A 21,025-nucleotide genomic window follows, 5' to 3' on the forward strand; every position below is an offset into this window, starting at 1 on the left:
TATGCTTTTATTTATAGACTCTGAGAGCCAGGACCCAAGCACAGCCTGGTGCTCTTGGATAGAGAATAAAGCCGCTATTGTCCAGACTCTGAGGTTGCTGAGGTGCCCTCCTCCTCTGGTCTGGAATGATCTACACTGCTCAAAAAGTCAACAGGAGAAATGGCAGGTTGGCCGAAGAAGGAGGCAGGAAAAGAAAGTCCCCTTAAGTCCTGAGGGCTATGGCATCAGATGAGAGCAGAGTCCTGGGCATGTCTGCCTAACTCCTGTGCAACAGCCCTGTCTCCGTCCCCGTGTCCCTGCTGCTGGGCCTCCACCATCACACCCCTCCCACTAGCCGCTTAAGTGCCCCTCCTGGCGTGTATGAGCAAGTCCCTCTGCAGCCCAGCCTCCAGGCTCGCAGTCAGTCGGGCTGTGGGCGGGTCGGTCAGCAGAGTCAATTTGTTGAAAACACCTCGGCCAAAGTAGTCAGCAATCACAGAGAAGCTGTCGTTGGAGCACTTGAGCTGCAGGGAAAGAGAAGAGTTGCGAGTCAAAAACCCACAGGACGGGCTTCCCTGGTGGCACAGCAGTTAAGAATCCACCTGCCAATACAGGGGACACAGGTTCGAGCCCTGGTCCGGGAAGATCCCACATGCCTCAGAGTAACTAAGCCCATGCGCCACAACTACTGAGCCTGCGCTCTAGAGCCTGTGGGCTGCAACTACTGAGCCTGTGTGCCTAGAGCCCGTGCTCCACAACAAGAGAAGCCACCACAATGAGAAGCCCGTGCACCGCAACGAAGAGTAGCCTCCGCTCAACGCAACTAGATGAAAAGCCCGCGCACAGCAACGAAGACCTAACACAGCCAAAAATCAATCAATCAAAATAAAACAGAACACCTCATTCCATCTCTTTAAAAAAAAAAAAGAGAGAAGCCACCGCAATGAGAAGCCCGCGCACCGCAACGGAGAGTAGCCCCCGCTCGCCGCAACTAGAGAAAGCCTGCACACAGCAACCAAGACCCGATGCAGCCAAAAATAAATAAATAAAATAGATACATTAAAGAAATAAAATATTTAAAAAAAAAAAACCCACAGGAGGAGGAGAAAAGAACACCAGTCCCCAGCGCTCACCACCTCCCTGTGGGCGGGGGAGTCACGTCATCCCCACCTGGTGCTGGAACTGATCATGGAGATCTCGCTTCTGTTCCTGGGCCCGAATCATATCCATGACCTTGCGGTTTTCAGGGAGGCAGGTGGGGCAGTCGGCATCACTTTCTGAGTAACTCTCAAAGCAGTGCTGGTGGAAGGAGTGGCCGCAGAGAAAGTGGACTGAGGGCAACTCCAAGGCACTGTTACAGATGCTGCACTTGGTCTTCTGGAAAATCTTCGGACTACAGGCAAGGGAGACCAGAAAAGAGTGGCAAAAAGTGAGGGCAGGGCCAGGAACCATGTGGAGAGAGAAGGCAGTTGGAGGCAATGAGGAGACAGAGGTCCCCGTTAAGGAACTACAAGGCCCTGCTCTTACCACCTAAAGCGCGTCACAGGAGGACCCCACGCTGGGCCTGCAGGGGGTCTCAGCACCCTCCCAGCAGGTCCATCCAACCCAAGAAAAGTACCTGCTACAAGATAATATCCTCCAAAGCCCAATACATCACGTTCTACGTAGTAAAGCATTCTTTGGAATTCCTCCATCAAAACAGATCTTCAAGAATGAAATGCTCAAACACACTCCATACAATCCTCTGTCTTTGAAAAATGACACCCTGTGAAGAACAGTGTTATCCCCGGACGCCTCCACAGTTCTGGATGCCAAGTACCTCGCCTTCAGCTCCTGGATCTCCTGGCGGATACGGGTGGTCTCCTCTCGGTAGCGCCGCACCCGGAGCTCGTCCTGCGCGATCTGCTGGCTCTGCTTCTGCAGTTTTTGGACCAGGTAGTCCCGGATGACAGACAGGGTGGCCGTGGAGTTGTGGGCCAGGGTCTGCACCACTGAGATAGGGAGGAAACAAGACCATGAACCAAGCAGCCCTCTGGATAGAACTGAAGGGCCCCTGCCCCAGAGCCCGAGTGCCGGCAGCCTGCACCCAGCTGCCCACCCTGTCCTCGGAGTACCTAGAAGAGGCGGCATGAGGTTCTTGCTCTCGATGTGCTTGAGCACCGCTGCCACGTACTGCTTGCAGTCCTCCTCCTTGCGGGCAAAGTAGCTGAGCGCCTGTTCCCACAGGGAGGGCTCCTGCTCCCCGTGGCGCTCGCACACGGCGAGCACCTGCCGGTACTGCTCGTGCTGCATGTGATAGTGCATGATCTGCTGGAACCTGCGGCCGGGCAAGGCGCACATCAGCAGCTGTCCCCCGCAAGTGGCTCGGCTGCGTTCCCCTTCCCTGAGATTCCCCAGACTCTTACAGTTTCCCCTGCTCATAGAGGTAAAGGACCCCATCCTGGAAGTCATGCATCTGGCAGAGGACCAGGGCTTTGTCAAAGACATCACAGAAGCGACCACTCTTCAGTAGGGAGATGGCCTCCGTGTGAAGCTTCTCTTTGACCTAAAAGAGGAGAGTAGAGCCGCTGGACATCAGGGAAGAACGACAAGGCCTCTCAGGACCAGGCAAGTCAACTATCTCTTCCCCTCAGTCCAATTTCCTCTTCAAGGGGGACCATTTAGCCCCCAAGGGTGAGGTGTTATTGGTCTAAAGAAAGCGGCAAGAGGCAACCAGGAAAGAAATGGAAGCAGTTTTTTCTCCAGCGCCTCCGGCCACTTTGCCAGGTCTCACCTGCGGCTCCTCCTCGTGAGCCCAGTTCTGGAGTCGCAGCTCAAGGAGCGTGTCATAGATGCCCTGCGGGGAGTCAGGCTGCACCTCACTCATGTGCTCTAGGAAAGCTTTCAGCTCCCGCGGGTTGTTGGCAAAGATGGGGATGAACTCCTCTGAGTTGGCCTAGGACGGCAAGGGAGGAGAGGTGGCCGAGTGAGTGGGCTCGGTACTTGGGCTGCTAGGGTGATCCCTGCTGTCCAAAAGCCATTCTCCCTGAGGCCTCACCCTGCAGCCTGGAGCCTCCCTATCGCCTCGGCCTTCAAGGCTGGGCCGATAGTCGGTACAAAGTCCCTTCAGCAACTCGGTCGTCTGCTCTGGTATATGGTGCATGAGGATCTTGCCATAGCGTTTCATGTTGCTCTCTGCCTGCTCAAAAGGCAGCTTGCCGATGTATCGAAGGGCTTCCTGATAATTCTGTGGAGAGGGGAAGGGCAGAATGAGCACGTGCTCCAGCCTCACCCACCAGGAAGCACTTTCAGCATCCCAGCGATGTCCTAGAAAAAGAGCAGGGTCCTGCCCGTGTCAAGAGGCTCACCTACCTTGATGTCCTCTAGCTGGATCTTCAAGTACCACTCGTGATGTGCATGGTTCTCAGCCAAATAGAGGGCATGGGAGTAGTAGCCAGCCTGCCGGAGGACCTTGATGGCTGTCTCCACATCAAAGTGGACTTCACTCTCACTCTTTGTCTGCCAGGGAGACATTAGACAAAACCAGTCATAGACAGGTTGTGGTTGGGGAACAGAAAGGAAATATGCATCTGATTCTAAGACCAGATTCTTAAGGCAATAAAAAAGTTGATTTTTTTTTTTTTTTTTTTTTTGGCAGCGCTGAGTGGCATGCAGAATCTTAGTTCCCCAACCAGGGATCGAACCCATGCCCCCTGCAGTGGAAGCATGGAGTCTTAACCACTGGACCACCAGAGAAGTCCTAAAGTTAATGCTTTTAAAGCACTGTTATCCTGCCTCTCCAAAAGTCTTCATCTGCCTCTACTATTAGAGGGACTTGTCCGGGAACACAGGGCTTCCCTGGGCTTAGATACCACGAGAAGTTCTGGCATCAAAAAACAAGAGGGGTGGGAAGTCTCTGGCGGTCCAGTAGTTAGGACTCTGCGCTTCCACTGCCGGGGGTCCGGGTTTGATCCCTGGTGGGGGAACTAAGATCTGGCAAGCCACGCAGTGCAGCCAAAAAGAAAAAAAAAAAAAAAAAACCAAGAGAGAAAACAGGAGAAAACTCGCAAAAAAGGCTATTCCTCTTCCTAGTTTATAGACCAGAGGACTCTGGTCCCCAAATAAGGTCAGCTCTTCCCTGTCTCTGCAGCCCTGGTGGAGCCCCTCATGCTCAGTGGGGCTCTCACGGAATCCCCCGCCAACACCACCCTGCACCTTGATGAATTCCTCCAGCTTCGAGCTATCCTTGAGCTTTGTGTAGCAGTTGAGCAGTAGGGTGGTGTGGTCGGCATTGGCCAGGGACTGCCGGTGCAGGGTCTGCAGGTAAGCTGTCAGGTTGTGGATGCGCTGGGCATCCAGGAACTTGCGGATCACATACGATGGCTCCAACTTTCCAATGGTTCTAGGGAGACATATGCATCAAATAGCATTGGGGTCAGCGTACTTCTCAAACTTTCATGTGCATAGGAATCACTTGAAGATCTTCTTAAAATGCAAATTCTGTTTCAGCACGTCTGGAGTAAGGCCTGAGATTCTGCAGTTCTAACAAAATCCCAGGCAATATCGATTCTACTAGACCATGGACCACATGAGTAGCAAGGCTCCAGAGCACTGTTTCTTAAACTTGGCTGAGAAAGAGGCTAGACAGGTTCTTAAGACCCCTTATTAATTTAAGAATTAGTATTGAGGGAAGAAAGTGTGGAAGCAAGAGATGAATACCCTTTTCCCTTTAAAGACTCTTATCAACATGAGTATTAACAAAGGTCAAGTCAACATCTAAAATAACAGAAACTCATCAGCTCAACTGCATGCTGGTCATGTAATATTTGACCCAAAACATTCCCTTTCCAATAAGGTATACTGTCTTCTCACTTGAGGCATCACAGTTTCTGGAGGAAAAAAAGACGGTTCACAGTGGAGTCCACCCTCCTTCCCCAAGTGCAGGTTTTAGCCTATCTGGCTGCCTGTCCCTGCATTCAGAGCTATATCCTAAAGCGCCTCCAGACTGACCGGATATACTGCTGGACAGCCCCATCATGGTTGCCCTTGCTGTAGAGATGGTCCCCATACTGCATGAAGATCTGGGCCAACCCATCACTGTCCAGATGCTGGCTCTTGGCCAGATTAATCGCCATCTCGAATAGGTTCTTCTTAAACAGCATCTGGAAGGGAAGAGAGATTAGAAAGCTGGAAGAAGCAGTCCTGAGAAGACACCTTCCCAGAACGCACCCACAACACACAAGGCAGACAGTTGTGAAGCCCCGATCAGCCTAGATCTTAGACAGGGTGAGACCTTTCAGATACCCCCAAGACCAACATCAGCTCGCCTCACAAGGTTCTCTACAGGCAGGCAGAGTGGACCCTGAGAGTGGGCTCAGGCTCCCAGCCACTGCTTCCCTCTAAGGCCTCATCCCAGGCCACTGGCCTTGTAATCCTACCCTAAGGAAGCTGAGTAAGTGACCCAAAGGGAAGGAAACACCCTGGCCAAGGGACCTGGGGAGCCTGTTCCTAGAACTGCATCTGGGTGCCCACGGCCTGCTCTGGGAATCTGGTGGCCTTGCCTCCAGTTTGGTCTGTGTGTCCTTCTCCTGCAATGCGTGGACCCGCCCATCCCGCGTCAGCACGTATAGGGAGCCCCACTCAGCAAGCACATCCACTACATCCTCAAAGACGGTGCTATAGGCTATGAACTTGTTGCACAGGTCATAGATGTTGAGAATCTGCTTGTCGGAGCTCTGGGAGTCCCTGCTGGTAAACTCTGACCTGTGTGGGAAAGAGAAAGACCCAGATATTTGTACCACCTCTGTCTCAGCTCCCCTCGATTTCCTTTCCAATACAACTTTGGTGTTGCCCATTCCACCCAGAACAAGACACCGCTTTGGCCCCTCTAGCAGCTCATCCTGTAACATTTAGCATGGTGCTGGCAGTTGTAGGAAGAGAACATATAGACCTGGTCCTACCCTTTAGGATCCTATAATTAATACAGACAACAGATTGAAAAATTAACTACATTCCAACATCCATTATTTAACAAATAATTAGTGCCTGGTGTATGTAGGCCACTGAGCTTAGTACTGAATGAAAACTAACATCTGACAAGGATCACTTGCATCACGCTGAAGACCCCATCACCCTTTCTGGTGGCTCAGAGAAAAAAAATGCCCTGTCTTGCATCTCCCAGAGCTTTCCAATTTCTCCACTACTCAGTCCCTTGTTCCTCTACCCAATTCATTTTGACCAAGGAGTAAAAATCCCAATACCAGGTCCCAAATTCCCTGGAGCATTCTAGCGCATCAGGGCTGCTCAGCAAATGTCTGCAGCAAAATCACACACTTTTCAGCAAAAAAAAAAAACATTGGGCTTCCCTGGTGGCGCAGTCGTTGAGAATCTGCCTGCCAATGCAGGGGACACGGGTTCGAGCCCTGGTCTGGGAAGATCCCACATACCGCGGAGCAACTGAGCCCGTGCACCACAATTACTGAGCCTGCGCGTCTGGAGCCTGTGCTCCGCAACAAGTGAGGCCACGATATTGAGAGGCCCCGTGCACCGCGATGAAGAGTGGCCCCCACTTGCCGCAACTGGAGAAAGCCCTCACACAGAAACGAAGACCCAACACAGCCATAAATAAATAAATAAAATTTAAAAAAAAAAAAAAAAAAAAACAACATTATAACTGAGTCTAGGTGTAAGCACAATCTACCTAAAACCAAATAGGAGATTGACGGGATCCAGGCATTAGGAGTTTAAAATCAGGTTAATTCTGGGGAACAAGTTCAGCCCTCTCCCTTTTGCTTCTCCGTGGAGTCCTTACTTGGGAGAAACCTTCCGGTCACGGGAGACAATGACAAGGTAGCCTCTAAACCAGTGAGCAATGAGTTTATGGCCCTCAAAGGCGAAGCAGGGCCCCCGTTCATCAGGCTGGTATAAGTAGACGCATTCATCCCCTGCCACTATGAACTGCAGGTCCTGAGAAGGGTCGCTTAGGGCTGAGCAGCGCAGGCCACAACCGTGGGTGTCCAACTCCACACGAGGGTAGTCCTTTCCAGAAACTATGTAGGACTGCAGGAAGTAAGAGAGGGGTTAACAGGCTCCCTTTGAGGAGGAGGCAGCTAAGCCTTCCCAAAGGTATCTCCACCTCCATATTGGCTCTCTCTTCTTAATTCTTAGCACCCTAAGACCTTCCCTGGCTGCTTGCCGTCTCCATTAACCACCACCCATCTATTAAATATATAAGCAAAGACTACATTTCTTTCCTCTGTATATACTATCACTACTTACTACAGGTATTTAGCAAGTAAGAGAATTTTACTGCTTTATCCAAAAACCACTGCTGAAACAAAACAAAACTATCGCTGAGACTAAGCTGTTATAAATTAGGAGCACAGGAACCAGAGAAGTAAAGCAACTTGTCCAGTGTCTCTTAAGTTAATTAGGAGAAAAACTTAGGTCTTTTACTACAAGACCAAGAGTTCTTTTCCTAGCTCTAACTCTTCCCAGTCTCCTAAGGGAGGAAATAAAATATTAAGCTGGGCAAATGATTCAAGGTTGTATGATGAAAGCTGCAGGAATTCTACCTCTTTTGTCAGTTCCTTACTCTAGCCCCCTGAGCAATGTTAAAGCCTTTCCTGCCTGCCCATAACAGTGGAGGCCCTGGTCCTACCTGAACATTCTCAGTTGTCACAACAAACAAGTGAGTGGTCTTTCCTGCTTGGCGAAAGGCCAGTCCGGTAACAGGATAGTTGCCCTTGTGCAAAATCTGGGTCTTGCTATGCCGGTCCCGAGTGATGTCCCCTTTGTTCAATGTAACACTGCCATCTGTGAAACCTGCAGGAGAGCAAGAAACAGCATTTTATTGAGGCTGAATAGATCAGGAAGCACAGAAGGGGAAAAAGACCACTTGAGGCACTTGTTAGAAGTGACAATCTTTCTCCTCATACCAGACTTCTCCAGGGGTTACCATGAAGATCAGGACTCACTGACTCATTTTCAAAGAACAAAACTAAATGCTTTCCCATCCAAAACTTTAAAATCTCAAACGCATCAGTTCAGTACAAAATGATCTCACGAAAACAGTGAAGATGAGCTGCAGAAGCAACTCTGAAGAAAATCTATAAAGAATCATGGGGTGTTAGCTTTGCCTTCTTTCTGCTTACCGATGGCCATAAAGTTGAGATTTTCATGGACAGTCAAACAAGATACAACAGTCGGCTCTGCCCCTGGGATGGCAGGGAAGATTCGAGTGCAGAGTGGATTGCCACCATCTCTCTTCTCCAGGTTCCAGATCTTTACCTGTGGACAGACCTCAGGTATGTGAATGCTAGTCACCCTCCAACAAACAGCCATTCCCAGGCTCCTGCGTCTTTCCCATTTCCTTTCTAGGACTCACCAGGGGGTTGATCCCCTCTTCATCCTCACCAACAGATGCCAGAATGTTGTGCTGCTTCAACTGGTACAGGTGTGTCACCCGTAGTTTGTAGGCCTGGAACCCGGTAAGCTGTAGGGAGCGGGGCAAGAACCAGATCTGGCCTTCCATGTGTGCAGAGTAGTCAAGGAGCCTCCTTTCCAAGGAGAGATACTTATATTTAGGCCAGAACCCAAATAACAACTAACATACATACAACTCTTTAAATTTTCAAGGGTTTTCGCACAGATTATCTTCTGGGAACTCCCCATCTTAACAAGACTAGAGGGCTTCCCTGGTGGCGCAGTGGTTGAGAGTCCGCCTGTCGATGCAGGCGACACGGGTTCGTGCCCCGGTCCGGGAAGATCCCACATGCCGCGGAGCGGCTGGGCCCGTGAGCCATGGCCGCTGAGTCTGCGCGTCCGGAGCCTGTGCTTCGCAACGGGAGAGGCCACAACAGTGAGAGGCCCGCGTACCGCAAAAAAAAAAAAAAAAAAAAAAAAAGACTAGAAAAGAAAGGCCCGAGTTTAGTGGCAGCATTATGAAAAACAAAGCAGCAAACTCATGGTCTCATTTAACTCCTCCCCCACAATACTGGGCTGGGGAGATGACACCTCACATATTCATCTTTTAAAGCCAACTTGCATCCGTTCTTTTCATCGATCTTAAAAAACAAAAACAAAAGAAAAACCTTGCCGAACTGTTATTTTACGCCCCTTCTGCAGATAAGGAAATTGAAGCCCAGAGAGGTTAAATGACTCGCCCAGGATTGTTCGCTCAGTTGGCAACAAGTTAGAGAACGGACTTCCTCCTTTCTTCCCTCGGACCACAGAAGGAGCACTGGGCGCCCATCTAAAGGAAAGTGGCACGTAACACGAACCCCTCTGACGGACAGATATCATCCCACCTGTATCTCTTCAGGGATTCGGGGAGGGAAGAGTCAGCTCCAGAGGAAGGATATCTCCAAAGACTAGGCTCCCTCGGCCTGAGTCGCAGACAGTGATGCCAGGAGGGAGGCAAAGGAACTTGGAAGCAGAGGGTCCAGAGGCAGGCGCAGCCCCGGGAGCAGCCCCATCATTGCCCAGTGGCTCCTTCACCAGCTCCTTGTCGAAGAAAACGAAGCGCCGCCACTGCAGGTAGGCCGCCATCTTGGCCGAAGGCCCCCGCCTCCGGTAGAGAGGTCACATGAGAGGAGCCGGCGGATCACGTGACCCGGCAGCTTCCTGGAGCCTGGGTGCACAGGCGCTCTCCAGTCGCCTTGACAGCTTCCCCCTGCTGGGAGAGTGCGCGCCGCCGCTTGAGGCAGTGTCCCCAGCCCGCCGCTCGCTCCGCATTTTGCGGTTTTGCCGGCTCTGTAAGTGCACTGGCTGAAATGCTTGTTAAGATCTAGACCTTCACCTCTTTGAGCATCAGTTTCCTCCTTTATTAAATTCGCAGGCAATGAGGGATCAAGATGAGGATCAAATGTCACGCGGTTTGTGAATTGTAACCCGCTGTGCCTAGGTGAATTACCTTCTGCCCTCATAGGACTGTTTTGAGGCCTAAATGAACCCTTGTATGTGAAACTGGTTTTTCGGCTGTAGAAGAGGAGAATTAAAGTTAGAGGTTTGTGTCTGCCACTAGATAAGGATTGTGAACTATAGTCAGTGTCTTATATTCGTTTTTGTGTCCCTCTGTCTGAGCGCATGGCATGTAATGGGCACCTAAAACATGTTTCTTAAGGAAGCTGGGAAATACTGATGGGGCAGGAATTCCAAGAACCTGGGCTTTCTCTCGTTGCCATAGTGGCAGAGTATGGCACGTAAGCTGAGCACAGCAAAGAGCCTTGAAGCCGCAGCTCTGAGCACTGAGTGATTAACGAGTGGTGTCTAAGAGACTTCATGGTACCCACCAGTCCCAACTCGGGCTAAACCAACTGTCCACGTGGAAAACTGCAGGTGTACTGTTTGTGTGCCACAGGAATCTACAAACAGGAGTGACACAGAGTCATTTGAGATAGTATGCATATGAAAAAGTGGTCATGTGGTTAGTATTTGTGAAGTTCATTTTTGCATCCTTGCCCCCCACAGCTTTTTGTTTTCAGAACATTTTACTCCTTATTCCTTCCCCGGAGTTCCCAGAGAGTAGGGCCTGTATCTTGGTTACCAGGAACCAGGTCTAACAGAGCCTGGTAGATACTCCATGTTTGGTTGAAGCAATGAATGTGGATGACTTTCCTCTTATCACCTCCTCTCCTTGGTCTTGTTGACGGGAAAGGTAGTGTCCATTTGTCTAAAGAAATAAATTAGGGGAAGGCACACAGATTGCCTGATTTCCAGCCCAGATTTCTTTCTTCTTTGTCACACAGGTATTGGAACTAGTTCAGGATCTCAATCCGCGGGCAGAAGCACAAATGGGGAGTAGATGGGACCAGCTTTCACCTGCTGAGCGTATTCTGTACTATTCGTTAGAATTTTTAGATCGTATGTTATGTCAGTTTTTAAGACTATGGATAATGTATGTTAAAGGAAGCAAAGTGAAAGCAGAGATGTGAACAGCAGACTGGCATCTTTGTTGCTGATGTGCGTGCTCCCCCTACTGTCCAATGGTAGAGGCTCAGTATCTTCCTTTGATGTCTGAACCTGGTAAGGCCCATGCGCACTGGATCTTCTTGTTGATGGGGGTACACAGGCAGATAACTGCCCACCAGAGGACCCATGGCACCTCTTCAGACTTGCTGCCTTCCTTCCTTTCCTCTTTTTGACCAATACGTGTTCACTACTAACTGTTCCCGGCATTGTACTAAATACCCAGAATAGGGCTTCCCTGGTTGCGCAGTGGTTGAGAGTCCGCCTGCCGATGCAGGGGACACGGTTTCATGCCCCGGTCTGGGAAGATCCCACATGCTGCGGAGTGGCTGGGCCCGTGAGCCATGGCCGCTGAGCCTGCGCGTCCGGAGCCTGTGCTCCGCAATGGGAGAGGCCACAACAGTGAGAGGCCCGCATACCGCAAATAAATAAATAAATAAATACCCAGAATATATACATGAAAAAGACATGGTTCTTACTCTTCAGGGAGTTTGACCACCACCATAGGGGACAAACAGCACTGACAGTATTCAGCCCTTAATTTCTTTTTTATAATTGAAGTATAGTTGGTTTACAATGTTTCAGGTGTATGGCAAGGTGATTCAGCATATACATATATCTTGTTCAGATTCTTTTCCATTATAGTTATTGAATATAGTTCCCTGTGCTGTACACTAGGTCCTTGCCGTTTCTCTATTTTATATACAGTCGTGTGTATGTGTTAACTCCAAATTCCCAATCTATCCCTCCCCGCTTTTCCCCTTTGATAACCATGTTTGTTTCCTATGTCTGTGAGTCTATTTCTGTTTTGTAAATAAATTCATTTGTATCTTTTTTTAGATTCCACATATAAATGATATCATATGATATTTATCTTTCTCTGATTTACTTCACTTAGTATGATAATCTAGGTCCATCCATGTTGCTGCAAATGGCATGATTTCATTCTTTTTTATGGCTGAGTGATATTCCATTGTGTGTGTGTGTGTGTGTGTGTGTGTGTGTGTATGTCACATCTTTATCCATTCATCTGCTGATGGACATTGTTTTTTAATATTTATTTATTTGGCTGCGGCAGGTCTTAGTTGTGGTAGGTGGGGTCTTGCGTTGTGGCGCACAGGCTTCTCTCTAGTTGTGGCTTGCAGGCTCTAGAGCACGTGGGCTCAGTAGTTGCGGTGCTTGGGCTTAGTTGCCCTGCAGCATGTGGGATCTTAGTTTCCCGACCAGGGATCGAACCCAGGTCCCCTGCATTGGAAGGCGATTCTTAACCACTGGGCCACCAGGGAAGTCCCTGTCGATGGACATTTAGTTTGCTTCCGTGTCTTGGCTATTGTAAATAGTGCTGCTATGAACATTGGGGTGCATTATCTTTTTGAATTAGAGTTTTTGTCTTTTCTGGATACCAGTCCTTAATTTCATGTAGTGAATGATACATAACAAAATGCTTTCACTTTTCATGGATTCTTCATAGCAACCATCTATAGAAGTATCATTATCTCTGATGAGAAACAGAGTCTCAAAGAGGTTCAGGTGATTCTCTCTGGGCAAAAGCATCAAAGTCCTTTGGAAATAAAACAAGATGTCTTCAGTTCCCTAACCTTTAATTAATTGGTTTGCTGGGGTGTAAAGCTAGGCCACACTTGTCAGAACCCACACCAGGGTTTAACTTTTAGTTATGCTTGTCTGAATCCAGGAACTTCAGTATAGTGAGGAAGATAAGAAGGCTGACTACACAGAAAATGATCGAGTGTACAAATTCACTTACAGTTCTGCATACTGAGAACTGGAGTTCTGAGGAGACTAAAGATGAAGAAGCAACTCAAGTCTTTAGCTTGAAATTAAAGAGATCACAACTCAGAATCAAGAATTGCCTATCAATGCCCTTTCTTTTGCCCTTCAGCCAACTGCAGCCCATGATGTACAACAGTCATTTCCACTAGAGCAAAACGGGAACACTACTTGTTCTAGCTGCAAGCTTTTATTTTCTATCATTTCCCCCCCTCATCTGGCTCTCTGGGAAGAAACCATTTCCTAGACTACTGGAAAGTCTGTCTTTTTTCTCTTAGCCCCTAAAAAGGCTAGCAGCAGTTTCCACTTTAGGAACAAGAAGGTCAACCTAAAATAAACTCAGAGGTCTTACAGTATAAGAGAGTCCAGGGCTCCAAGGCTACCATGAAACAGGAGAAAGAAGCAATTAACTGATTATTGATTGTGAAAATCTAGCCTACAAAAAGAGAAATTCCCCATGAACTTGGCAAAGCACTTAACCAAGCTTTTAACACTGCAATAGTGCACATCTTTTAGTTTTATTTCTCTAGACAAAAAACAAAAACAATAAAAAAGTTAACTAATGTATATTTGGTGCTTAGGATGTGCCAAGCCCTGTGTAAAGCACTTTACTACCTTCTTTTTTTTTTTTTTTTTTTTAAGTTAGGGGAACCACTAAACAGGCTCTTTTTATTTATTTATTTATTTATTTGCACAGGGCCTTAGTTGCGGCTCCAGGGCTCCTTAGTTGCAACTCGCCTGCTCCTTAGTTGCGGCACACAGGCTCCTTAGTTGTGGCACACGAACTCTTAGTTGCAGCATGCACGTGGGATCTAGTTCCCTGACCAGGGCTTGAACCCGGGCCCCCTGCATTGGGAGTGTGGAGTCTTATCCACTGTGCCACCAGGGAAGCCCCTACCGCCTTCTTTAATTTTGACACCAACCCTGTGAGGCACATACCAGCATGCCTCTTTAGATGATGTCGAAACTGAGGCTCAGGAGAGCTAAACAACTCGCCTAGAATCACACAGGTAGGAAGTAGTGGGGTTTATAGACAATCCAGGTCTGCAGACTCCAAAGCCCTGTATTCTGTGTGATCAGTTATTTTTTAAAGAGCACTCAAGTCCATAAATTTGTTCATAAGTCTGAGTCATTTTTCTATGTGATCATGAAGTCATAGAATTCAAGAACCCTAAAAGTCTTGCTTTCTATCCTTGACACATAATAATCCCCATCTCAATGCAAGCTGAGAAATGTTCCTAAGCCTTTGTCTCCTCATCACCCCCTGCCTCATTTTATTAAAACTCATAATGCCGATCCAGTGGTTAAGAATCTGCCTCCCAATGCAGGGGACACGGGTTCAATCCCTGGTTGGGGAACTAAGAGCCCATGTGCCACAGGGCAACTAAGCCCGCACACCGCAACTACTGAGCCCATGCGCCACAACTACAGAGCCCGTGTGCCACAACTACAGAGCCTACATGCCATGGAGCCCGCACGCTGCAAAGAAGAGCCCGTGCACCACAACTAAGAACAACTAAGAACCAATGCAGCCAAAAAATAAATAAATAAATAAATATTAAAAGGAAAAAAAACCTCATAATGCCAAGACTTTTATTTTTTTTCCTTTTGGCCGTGCCACGCAGCTTGCAGGATCTTAGTTCTCCAACTAGGGATCAAACCCATGCCCCCTGCAGTGGAAGCGCAGAGTCCTAACTACTGGACCACCAGGGAATTCCCACCAAGACTTTAAAAATGAATTAATATTCTAATGTTAGTAAGGATACAGGGGCTGTCATCCACTGCTGTTGGGGAGTGCATATTGGTAAACCTTTCTGGAGGGCAATTTGGCAATATGTATCAAATGCCTAAAAACCAGAATTTAAGGCCACATTTCCACTTTTATTTATTTATTTATTTATTTATTTTTGGCTGCGTTGGGTCTTTGTTGCTGTGCGTGGGCTTTCTCTAGTTGTGTTCTCTAGTTGAGGCGAGCAGGGGATACTCTTCGTTGAGCTGCGCGGGCTTCTCATTGCAGTGGCTTCTCTTGTTGCGGAGCACGGTCTATAGGCACGCGGGCTTCAGTAGTTGTGGCTCGCAGGCTCTAGAGCACAGTCTCAGTAGCTGTGGTGCATGGGCTTAGTTGCTCCGTGGCATGTGGGATCTTCCTAGACCAGGGCTCGAACCCATGTCCCCTGCATTGGCAGGCGGATTCTCAACCACTGTGCCACCAGGGAAGCCCTCCACTTTTAGAAATTTATCCTAGGTAGATTATAAAGGATAGAGTTACATAAAAATTTATCAATAAATATGTCCATTGCAATTTTATAACAGTACAAAGAACATCTTAATTGTCAAATAGTAATTTTGGTAATTTTTAAAATTAATTAATTAATTTATTATTTTTGGCTGCGTTGGGTCTTCGTTGCTGCGCACAGGCTTTCTCTAGTTTTTGCGAGCGGGGGCTACTCTTTGTTGTGGTGCGCGGGCTTCTCATTGCAGTGGCTTCTCTTGTTTCAGAGCATGGGTTCCAGGTGTGTGGGCTTCAGTAGTTGTGGCATGCAGGCTCAGTAGTTGTGGCTTGTGGCCTGTAGAGCTCAGGCTCAGCAGTTGTGGCGCACAGGCTTAGTTGCTCCGTGGCAGGTCCAGACCAGGGATCGAACCCGTGTACCCTGCATTGGCAGGCAGATTCTTGACCACTGTGCCACCAGGGAAGTCCTTGGTAATTAAATATTGTATTTCTCTATGCTACAATTCCATAAATATAGCCACTGAAAATTCTGGAGAGGAAAAATATGACATAGGAACATGGTAAAAGAGTGTGTATCGATTATATACATACATATCGATATTATACATTATAATACTATAAGTGATTTAATCTAGAAAATGGAATTGTGAGTGGTTTTTATTCTTTTTTTGAATTTTATTTTATTTATTTTTTGTACAGCAGGTTCTTATTAGTAATCTATTTTATACGTATCAGTGTATACATGTCATTCCCAATCTCCCAGTTCATCCCACCACCACCTCCTCCCCCCCCCGCCACTTTCCCCCCCTTGGCGTCCATACATTTTTTCTCTACACCTGTGTCTCTATTTCTGCCCTGCAAACCGGTTCATCTGTACCGTTTTTCTAGGTTCCACATATATGCGTTAATATATGACGTTTGTTTTTCTCTTTCTGACTTACTTCACTCTGTATGACAGTCTCTAGATCCATCCACGTCTCAACAAATGACCCAATTTCGTTCCTTTTTATGGCTGAGTAATATTCCATTGTATATATGTACCACTTCTTCTTTATCAGTTCATCTGTCGATGGGCATTTAGGTTGCTTCCATGACCTGGCTATTGTAAATAGTGCTGCAATGCACATTGGGGTGCATGTGTCTTTCTGAATTATGGTTTTCTCTGGGTATATGCCCAGTAGTGGGATTGCTGGATCATATGGTAATTGTATTTTTAGTTTTTTAAGCAACCTCCATACTGTTCTCCATAGTGGCTGTATCAATTTACATTCCCACCAACAGTGCAAGAGGGTTCCCTTTTCTCCACACCCTCTCCAGCATTTGTTGTTGTAGATTTGTGTCTCCATACAAATTTTAAGATATTTTGTTCTAGTTCTTTAAAAAATGCCACTGGTAATTTGATAGGGATTACATTGAATCTGTAGATTGCTTTGGGTAGTATAGTCATTTTCACAATATTGATTCTTCCAATGCAAGAGCATGGTATATCTCTCCATCTGTTTGTGTCATCTTTGATTTCTTTCATCAGTGTCTTATAGTTTTCTGAGTACAGGTTTTTTACCTCCTTAGGTAGGTTTATTCCTAGGTATTTTATTCTGTTTGTTGCAATGGTGAATGGGATTGTCTCCTTAATTTCTCTTTCTGATCTTTTGTTGTTAGTGTATAGAAATGCAAGAGATTTCTGTGCATTAACTTTGTATCCTGCAACTTTACCAAATTCATTGATTAGGTCTAGTAGTTTTCTGGTGGCATTTTTAGGGTTCTCTATGTATAGTATCATGTCATATGCAAACACTGACAGTTTTACTTCTTCTTTTCCAATTTGTATTCCTTTTATTTCTTTTTCTTCTCTGATTGCCATGGCTAGGACTTCCAAAACTGTGTTGAATAATAGTGGTGAGAGTGGACAACCTTGTCTTGTTCTTCATCTTAGAGGAAATGCTTTCAGTTTTTCACCATTAAGAATGATGTTTGCTGTGGGTTTGTCATATATGGCCTTTATTATATTGAGGTAGGTTCCCTCTATGCCCACTTTCTGGAGAGTTTTTTTCATAAATGGGTGTTGAATTTTGTCAAAAGCTTTTTCTGCATCTGTTGAGATGATCATATGGTTTTTCTTCTTCAATTTGTTAATATGGTGTATCACATTGATTTGCATATATTGAAGAATCCTTGCAGACCTGGGATAAATCCCACTTGATCATGGTGTATGATCCTTTTAACGTGTTGTTGGATTCTGTTTGCTAGTATTTTGTTGAGGATTTTTGCTTCTATGTTCATCAGTGATATTGGCCTGTAGTTTTCTTTTTTTGTGACATCTTTGTCTGGTTTTGGTATCAGGGTGATGGTGGCCTCATAGAATGAGTTTGGGAGTGTTCCTTCCTCTGCCGTTTTTTGGAAGAGTTTGAGAAGGATGGGTGTTAGCTCTTCTCTAAATGTTTGATAGAATTCACCTGTGAAGCCATCTGGGCCTGGACTTTTGTTTGTTGGAAGATTTTTAATCACAGTTTCAATTTCATTCCTTGTGATTGGTCTGTTCATATTTTCTATTTCTTCCTGGTTCAGTCTTGGAAGGTTATACCTTCCTAAGAATTTGTCCATTTCTTCCAGGTTGTCCATTTTGTTGGCATAGAATTGCTTGTAGTAGTCTCTTAGGATGCTTTGTATTTCTGCGGTGTCCGTTGTAACTTCTCCTTTTTCATTTCTAATTTTTTAAATTTGAATCCACTCCCTCTTTTTCTTGACGAGTCTGGCTAATGGTTTATCAATTTTGTTTATCTTCTCCAAGAACCAGCTTTTAGTTTTATTGATCTTTGCTATTGTTTTCTTCATTTCTATTTCATTTATTTCTGCTTTGATCTTTATGATTTCTTTCCTTCTACTAACTTTGGGTTTTGTTTGTTCTTCTTTCTCTATTTCCTTTAGGTGTAAAGTTAGATTGTTTATTTGAGATTTTTTTTGTTTCTTGAGGTAGGCTTGTATTGCTATGAACTACCCTCTTAGAACTGCTTTTGCTGCATCCCATAGGTTTTGGATTGTCGTGTTTTCATTGTCATATGTCTCTAGGTATTTTTTTATTTCCTCTTTGAATTCTTCAGTGATCTCTTCGTTATTTAGGAACATATTGTTTGGCCTCTATGTGTTCGTGTTTTTTACGTTTTTTTCCCTGTAACTGATTTCTAATCTCATAGCATTGTGGTCAGAAAAGATGCTTGATATGATTTCAATTTTCTTAAATTTACTGAGGCTTGATTTGTGACCCAAGATGTGATCTATCCTGGAGAATGTTCCATGTGCACTTGAGAAGAAAGTGTAATCTGCTGTTTTAGGATGGAATGTCCTATAAATATCAATTAAATCTGTCTGGTCTATTGTGTCATTTAAAGCTTGTGTTTCCTTATTAATTTTCTGTCTGGATGATCTGTCCATTGGTGTAAGTGAGGTGTTAAAGTCCCCCACTATTATTGTGTTACTGTCAATTTCCTTTTATAGCTGTTAGCAGTTGCCTTAGGTATTGAGGTGCTCCTATGTTGGGTGCATACTTATTTATAATTGTTATATCTTCTTCTTGGATTGATCCCTTGATCATTATGTAGTGTCCTTCCTTGTCTCTTGTAACATTCTTTATTTTAAAGTCTACTTTATCTGCTATGAGTATTGCTACTCCAGCTTTCTTTTGATTTCCATTTGCATGGAATATCTTTTTCCATCCCCTCACTTTCAGTCTGTAGTGTCCCTAGGTCTGAAGTGGGTCTCTTGTAGACAGCTTATATATGCTGTCTTGTTTTTGTATCCATTCAGCGAGCTTGTGTCTTTTGGTTGGAGCATTTAATCCATTCACATTTAAGGTAATTATCGATATGTGTTTTCCTATTACCATTTTCTTAATTGTTATGGGTTTGTTTTTGTAGGTCCTTTTCTTCTCTTGTGTTTCCCACTTAGAGAAGTTCCTTCAGTGTTTGTTGTAGAGCTGGTTTGGTGATGCTGAATTCTCTTAGCTTTTGCTTATCTGTAAAGCTTTTGCTTTCTCTGTTGAATCTGAATGAGATCCTTGCTGGGTAGAGTAACCGTGGTTGTAGGTTCTTCCCTTTCATCACTTTAAATATATCGTGCCAGTCCCTTGTGGCTTGTAGAGTTTCTGCTGAAGAAATCAGCTGTTAACCTTATGGGAGTTCCCCTGTATGTTGTCATTTTTCCCTTGTTGCTTTCAATAATTTTTCTTTGTCTTTAATTTTTGTCAGCTTGATTACTATGTGTCTCGGCATGTTTCTCCTTGGGTTTATCCTTCCTGGGACTCTCTGCACTTCCTGGACTTGAGTGGCTATTTCCTTTCCCATGTTAGGAAAGTTTTCGACTATAATCTCTTCAAATATTTTCTCGGGTTCTTTCTCTCTCCTCCTTCTGGGACCCCTATAATGCGAATGTTGTTGCATTTAATGTTGTCCCAGAGGTCTCTTAGGCTGTCTTCATTTCTTTTCAATCTTATTTCTTTTCATTCTTTTTTCTTTATTCTGTCCCACGGCAGTGAATTCCACCCTTCTGTCTTCCAGGTCACTTATCCATTCTTCTGCCTCAGTTTTTCTGGTATTGATTCCTTCTAGTGTATATTTCATTTCAGTTATTGTATTGTTCATCTCTGTTTTTTTGTTCTTTAATTCTTCTGGGTGTTTGTTCTTTAATTCTTCTAGGTCTTTGTTAAACATTTCTTGCATCTTCTCAGTCTCTGCCTCCATTCTTTTTCCGAGGTCCTGGATCACCTTCACCATCATTATTCTAAATCCTTTTTATGGAAGGTTGCCTATCTCCACCTCATTTGGTTGTTTTTCTGGGGTTTTATCCTGTTCCTTCATGTGGTACAAAGTCCTCTGCCTTTTCATTTTGTTTATCTTTCTGTGAATGTGGTTTTCGTTCCACAGGCTGCAGAATTGTAGTTCTTCTTGCTTCTGCTGTCTGCCCTCTGGTGAATGAGGCTATCTCGAGTGGTTTTTATTCTATGTTTTTCCTATGTTCCTCCAGTTTTCTTCAATAACCGGACATTTCTTTTGTAATTCTAAAAACATTTTTATAAAAATAGAAAAAAAACAACTTATCCTGGTGCTTCTCCTGCCTAAGGTTACAGTAAAATCAAACCCTCTAGTCCTTTGTGTGACACATACAAAATAATTTTTAAATTTTTTATTGAAGTAAACAGAAAAGTGTACATACTACAGTCCATTGAATTTTCCCAAAGCCACTGCAACCAGCATCCCAAAAGCCTGCCCTACGCCCTCTTCTTACCCTGAAAGGGTAAGCACCATCCCAACTTTATCACTGTAACTTAATTTTGCCTGTTTTTAAACTTTATACAAGTGAAGTCATAAACTGTGTGCTCTTTGGCTTCTGGCTTCTTTCACTCAATATTGTTTCTGGGATTCATTTAAGTTGTTGAATGTAATAGTAGACCATTTGTTTTCATTGCTGTACAGAATTCCATTGTGTGAATCTACCCCTATTTATTTATCTATCTAACTATTGATGGGCATTCGGGTAGTATTCAATTTTGGGCCCTTATGAATTAAGCTATTATAAACAGTCTCTACATTTGTTAGATATACACCTAAGAATGGGGTTGCTGGGTGACAACAAATTTTTTAAATTCTCCTGGATTATGTTCACCTAATCAACATTGCCCTCAGCCCATAACATAACGTGCATGGTTTATAATGTATGAATGTGCTCTGGCTAATGTGTTCATTTTAGTCTTCTGTCAGTTTGGCACATGTTCTGCAAGACGGCAACTTTCTTCCCTTGGGTTTCTACACAGTGTGGGGGAAGGGATGTAGTCCTCAAATGTTATTACAGGTTATTCTGGAGAACTAGTGGATTCAGCTGTCTTAGTTCATCTAAATCAGGTGTTTTACATTAAGAATTTCCCATTATTTTACAACTTGCCCTTGTGAAATGCTATTCTCTTCTCTGGTCAGAGAACAAAACAGGTGACTTCCCAGAGCACTTGCACCTGCTGCACATCCCAGGGGGATAGACACCCAGGTCAAGAAGCGTAGCTGCAGCAAACTGTGCTCCCACCAAGGGTATTCTGGG

At 45.3% G+C, this 21,025-nt stretch overlaps 1 protein-coding gene across 4 annotated transcripts; it reads right to left on the bottom strand.

The window, feature by feature from the left end:
- Positions 1-9,507, bottom strand: VPS11 (VPS11 core subunit of CORVET and HOPS complexes; the record flags this gene model as incomplete). Of its 4 annotated transcripts, none has more annotated exons than XM_079707888.1 (16): positions 1-503; positions 1,150-1,372; positions 1,799-1,970; positions 2,094-2,296; positions 2,385-2,524; positions 2,753-2,914; positions 3,017-3,205; positions 3,331-3,477; positions 4,174-4,360; positions 4,969-5,105; positions 5,520-5,721; positions 6,770-7,017; positions 7,619-7,782; positions 8,112-8,247; positions 8,345-8,491; positions 9,319-9,507. In XM_079707888.1, 16 exons carry the CDS (start codon positions 9,505-9,507, stop codon positions 339-341), a joined length of 2,811 nt encoding a protein of 936 aa, XP_079564014.1. In that variant the 3' UTR covers positions 1-338. The 4 variants fall into 4 exon arrangements, with proteins under 4 accessions (XP_079564014.1, XP_079564013.1, XP_079564012.1 ...); XM_079707887.1 differs by having other exon boundaries at positions 4,969-5,120; XM_079707886.1 differs by having other exon boundaries at positions 4,957-5,120.
- Between the last annotated feature and the right edge of the window lie 11,518 nt (positions 9,508-21,025).

This window comes from Hyperoodon ampullatus, assembly GCF_949752795.1.
Source record: "Hyperoodon ampullatus genome assembly, chromosome: 7".
Taxonomy (NCBI): domain Eukaryota; kingdom Metazoa; phylum Chordata; class Mammalia; order Artiodactyla; family Ziphiidae; genus Hyperoodon; species Hyperoodon ampullatus.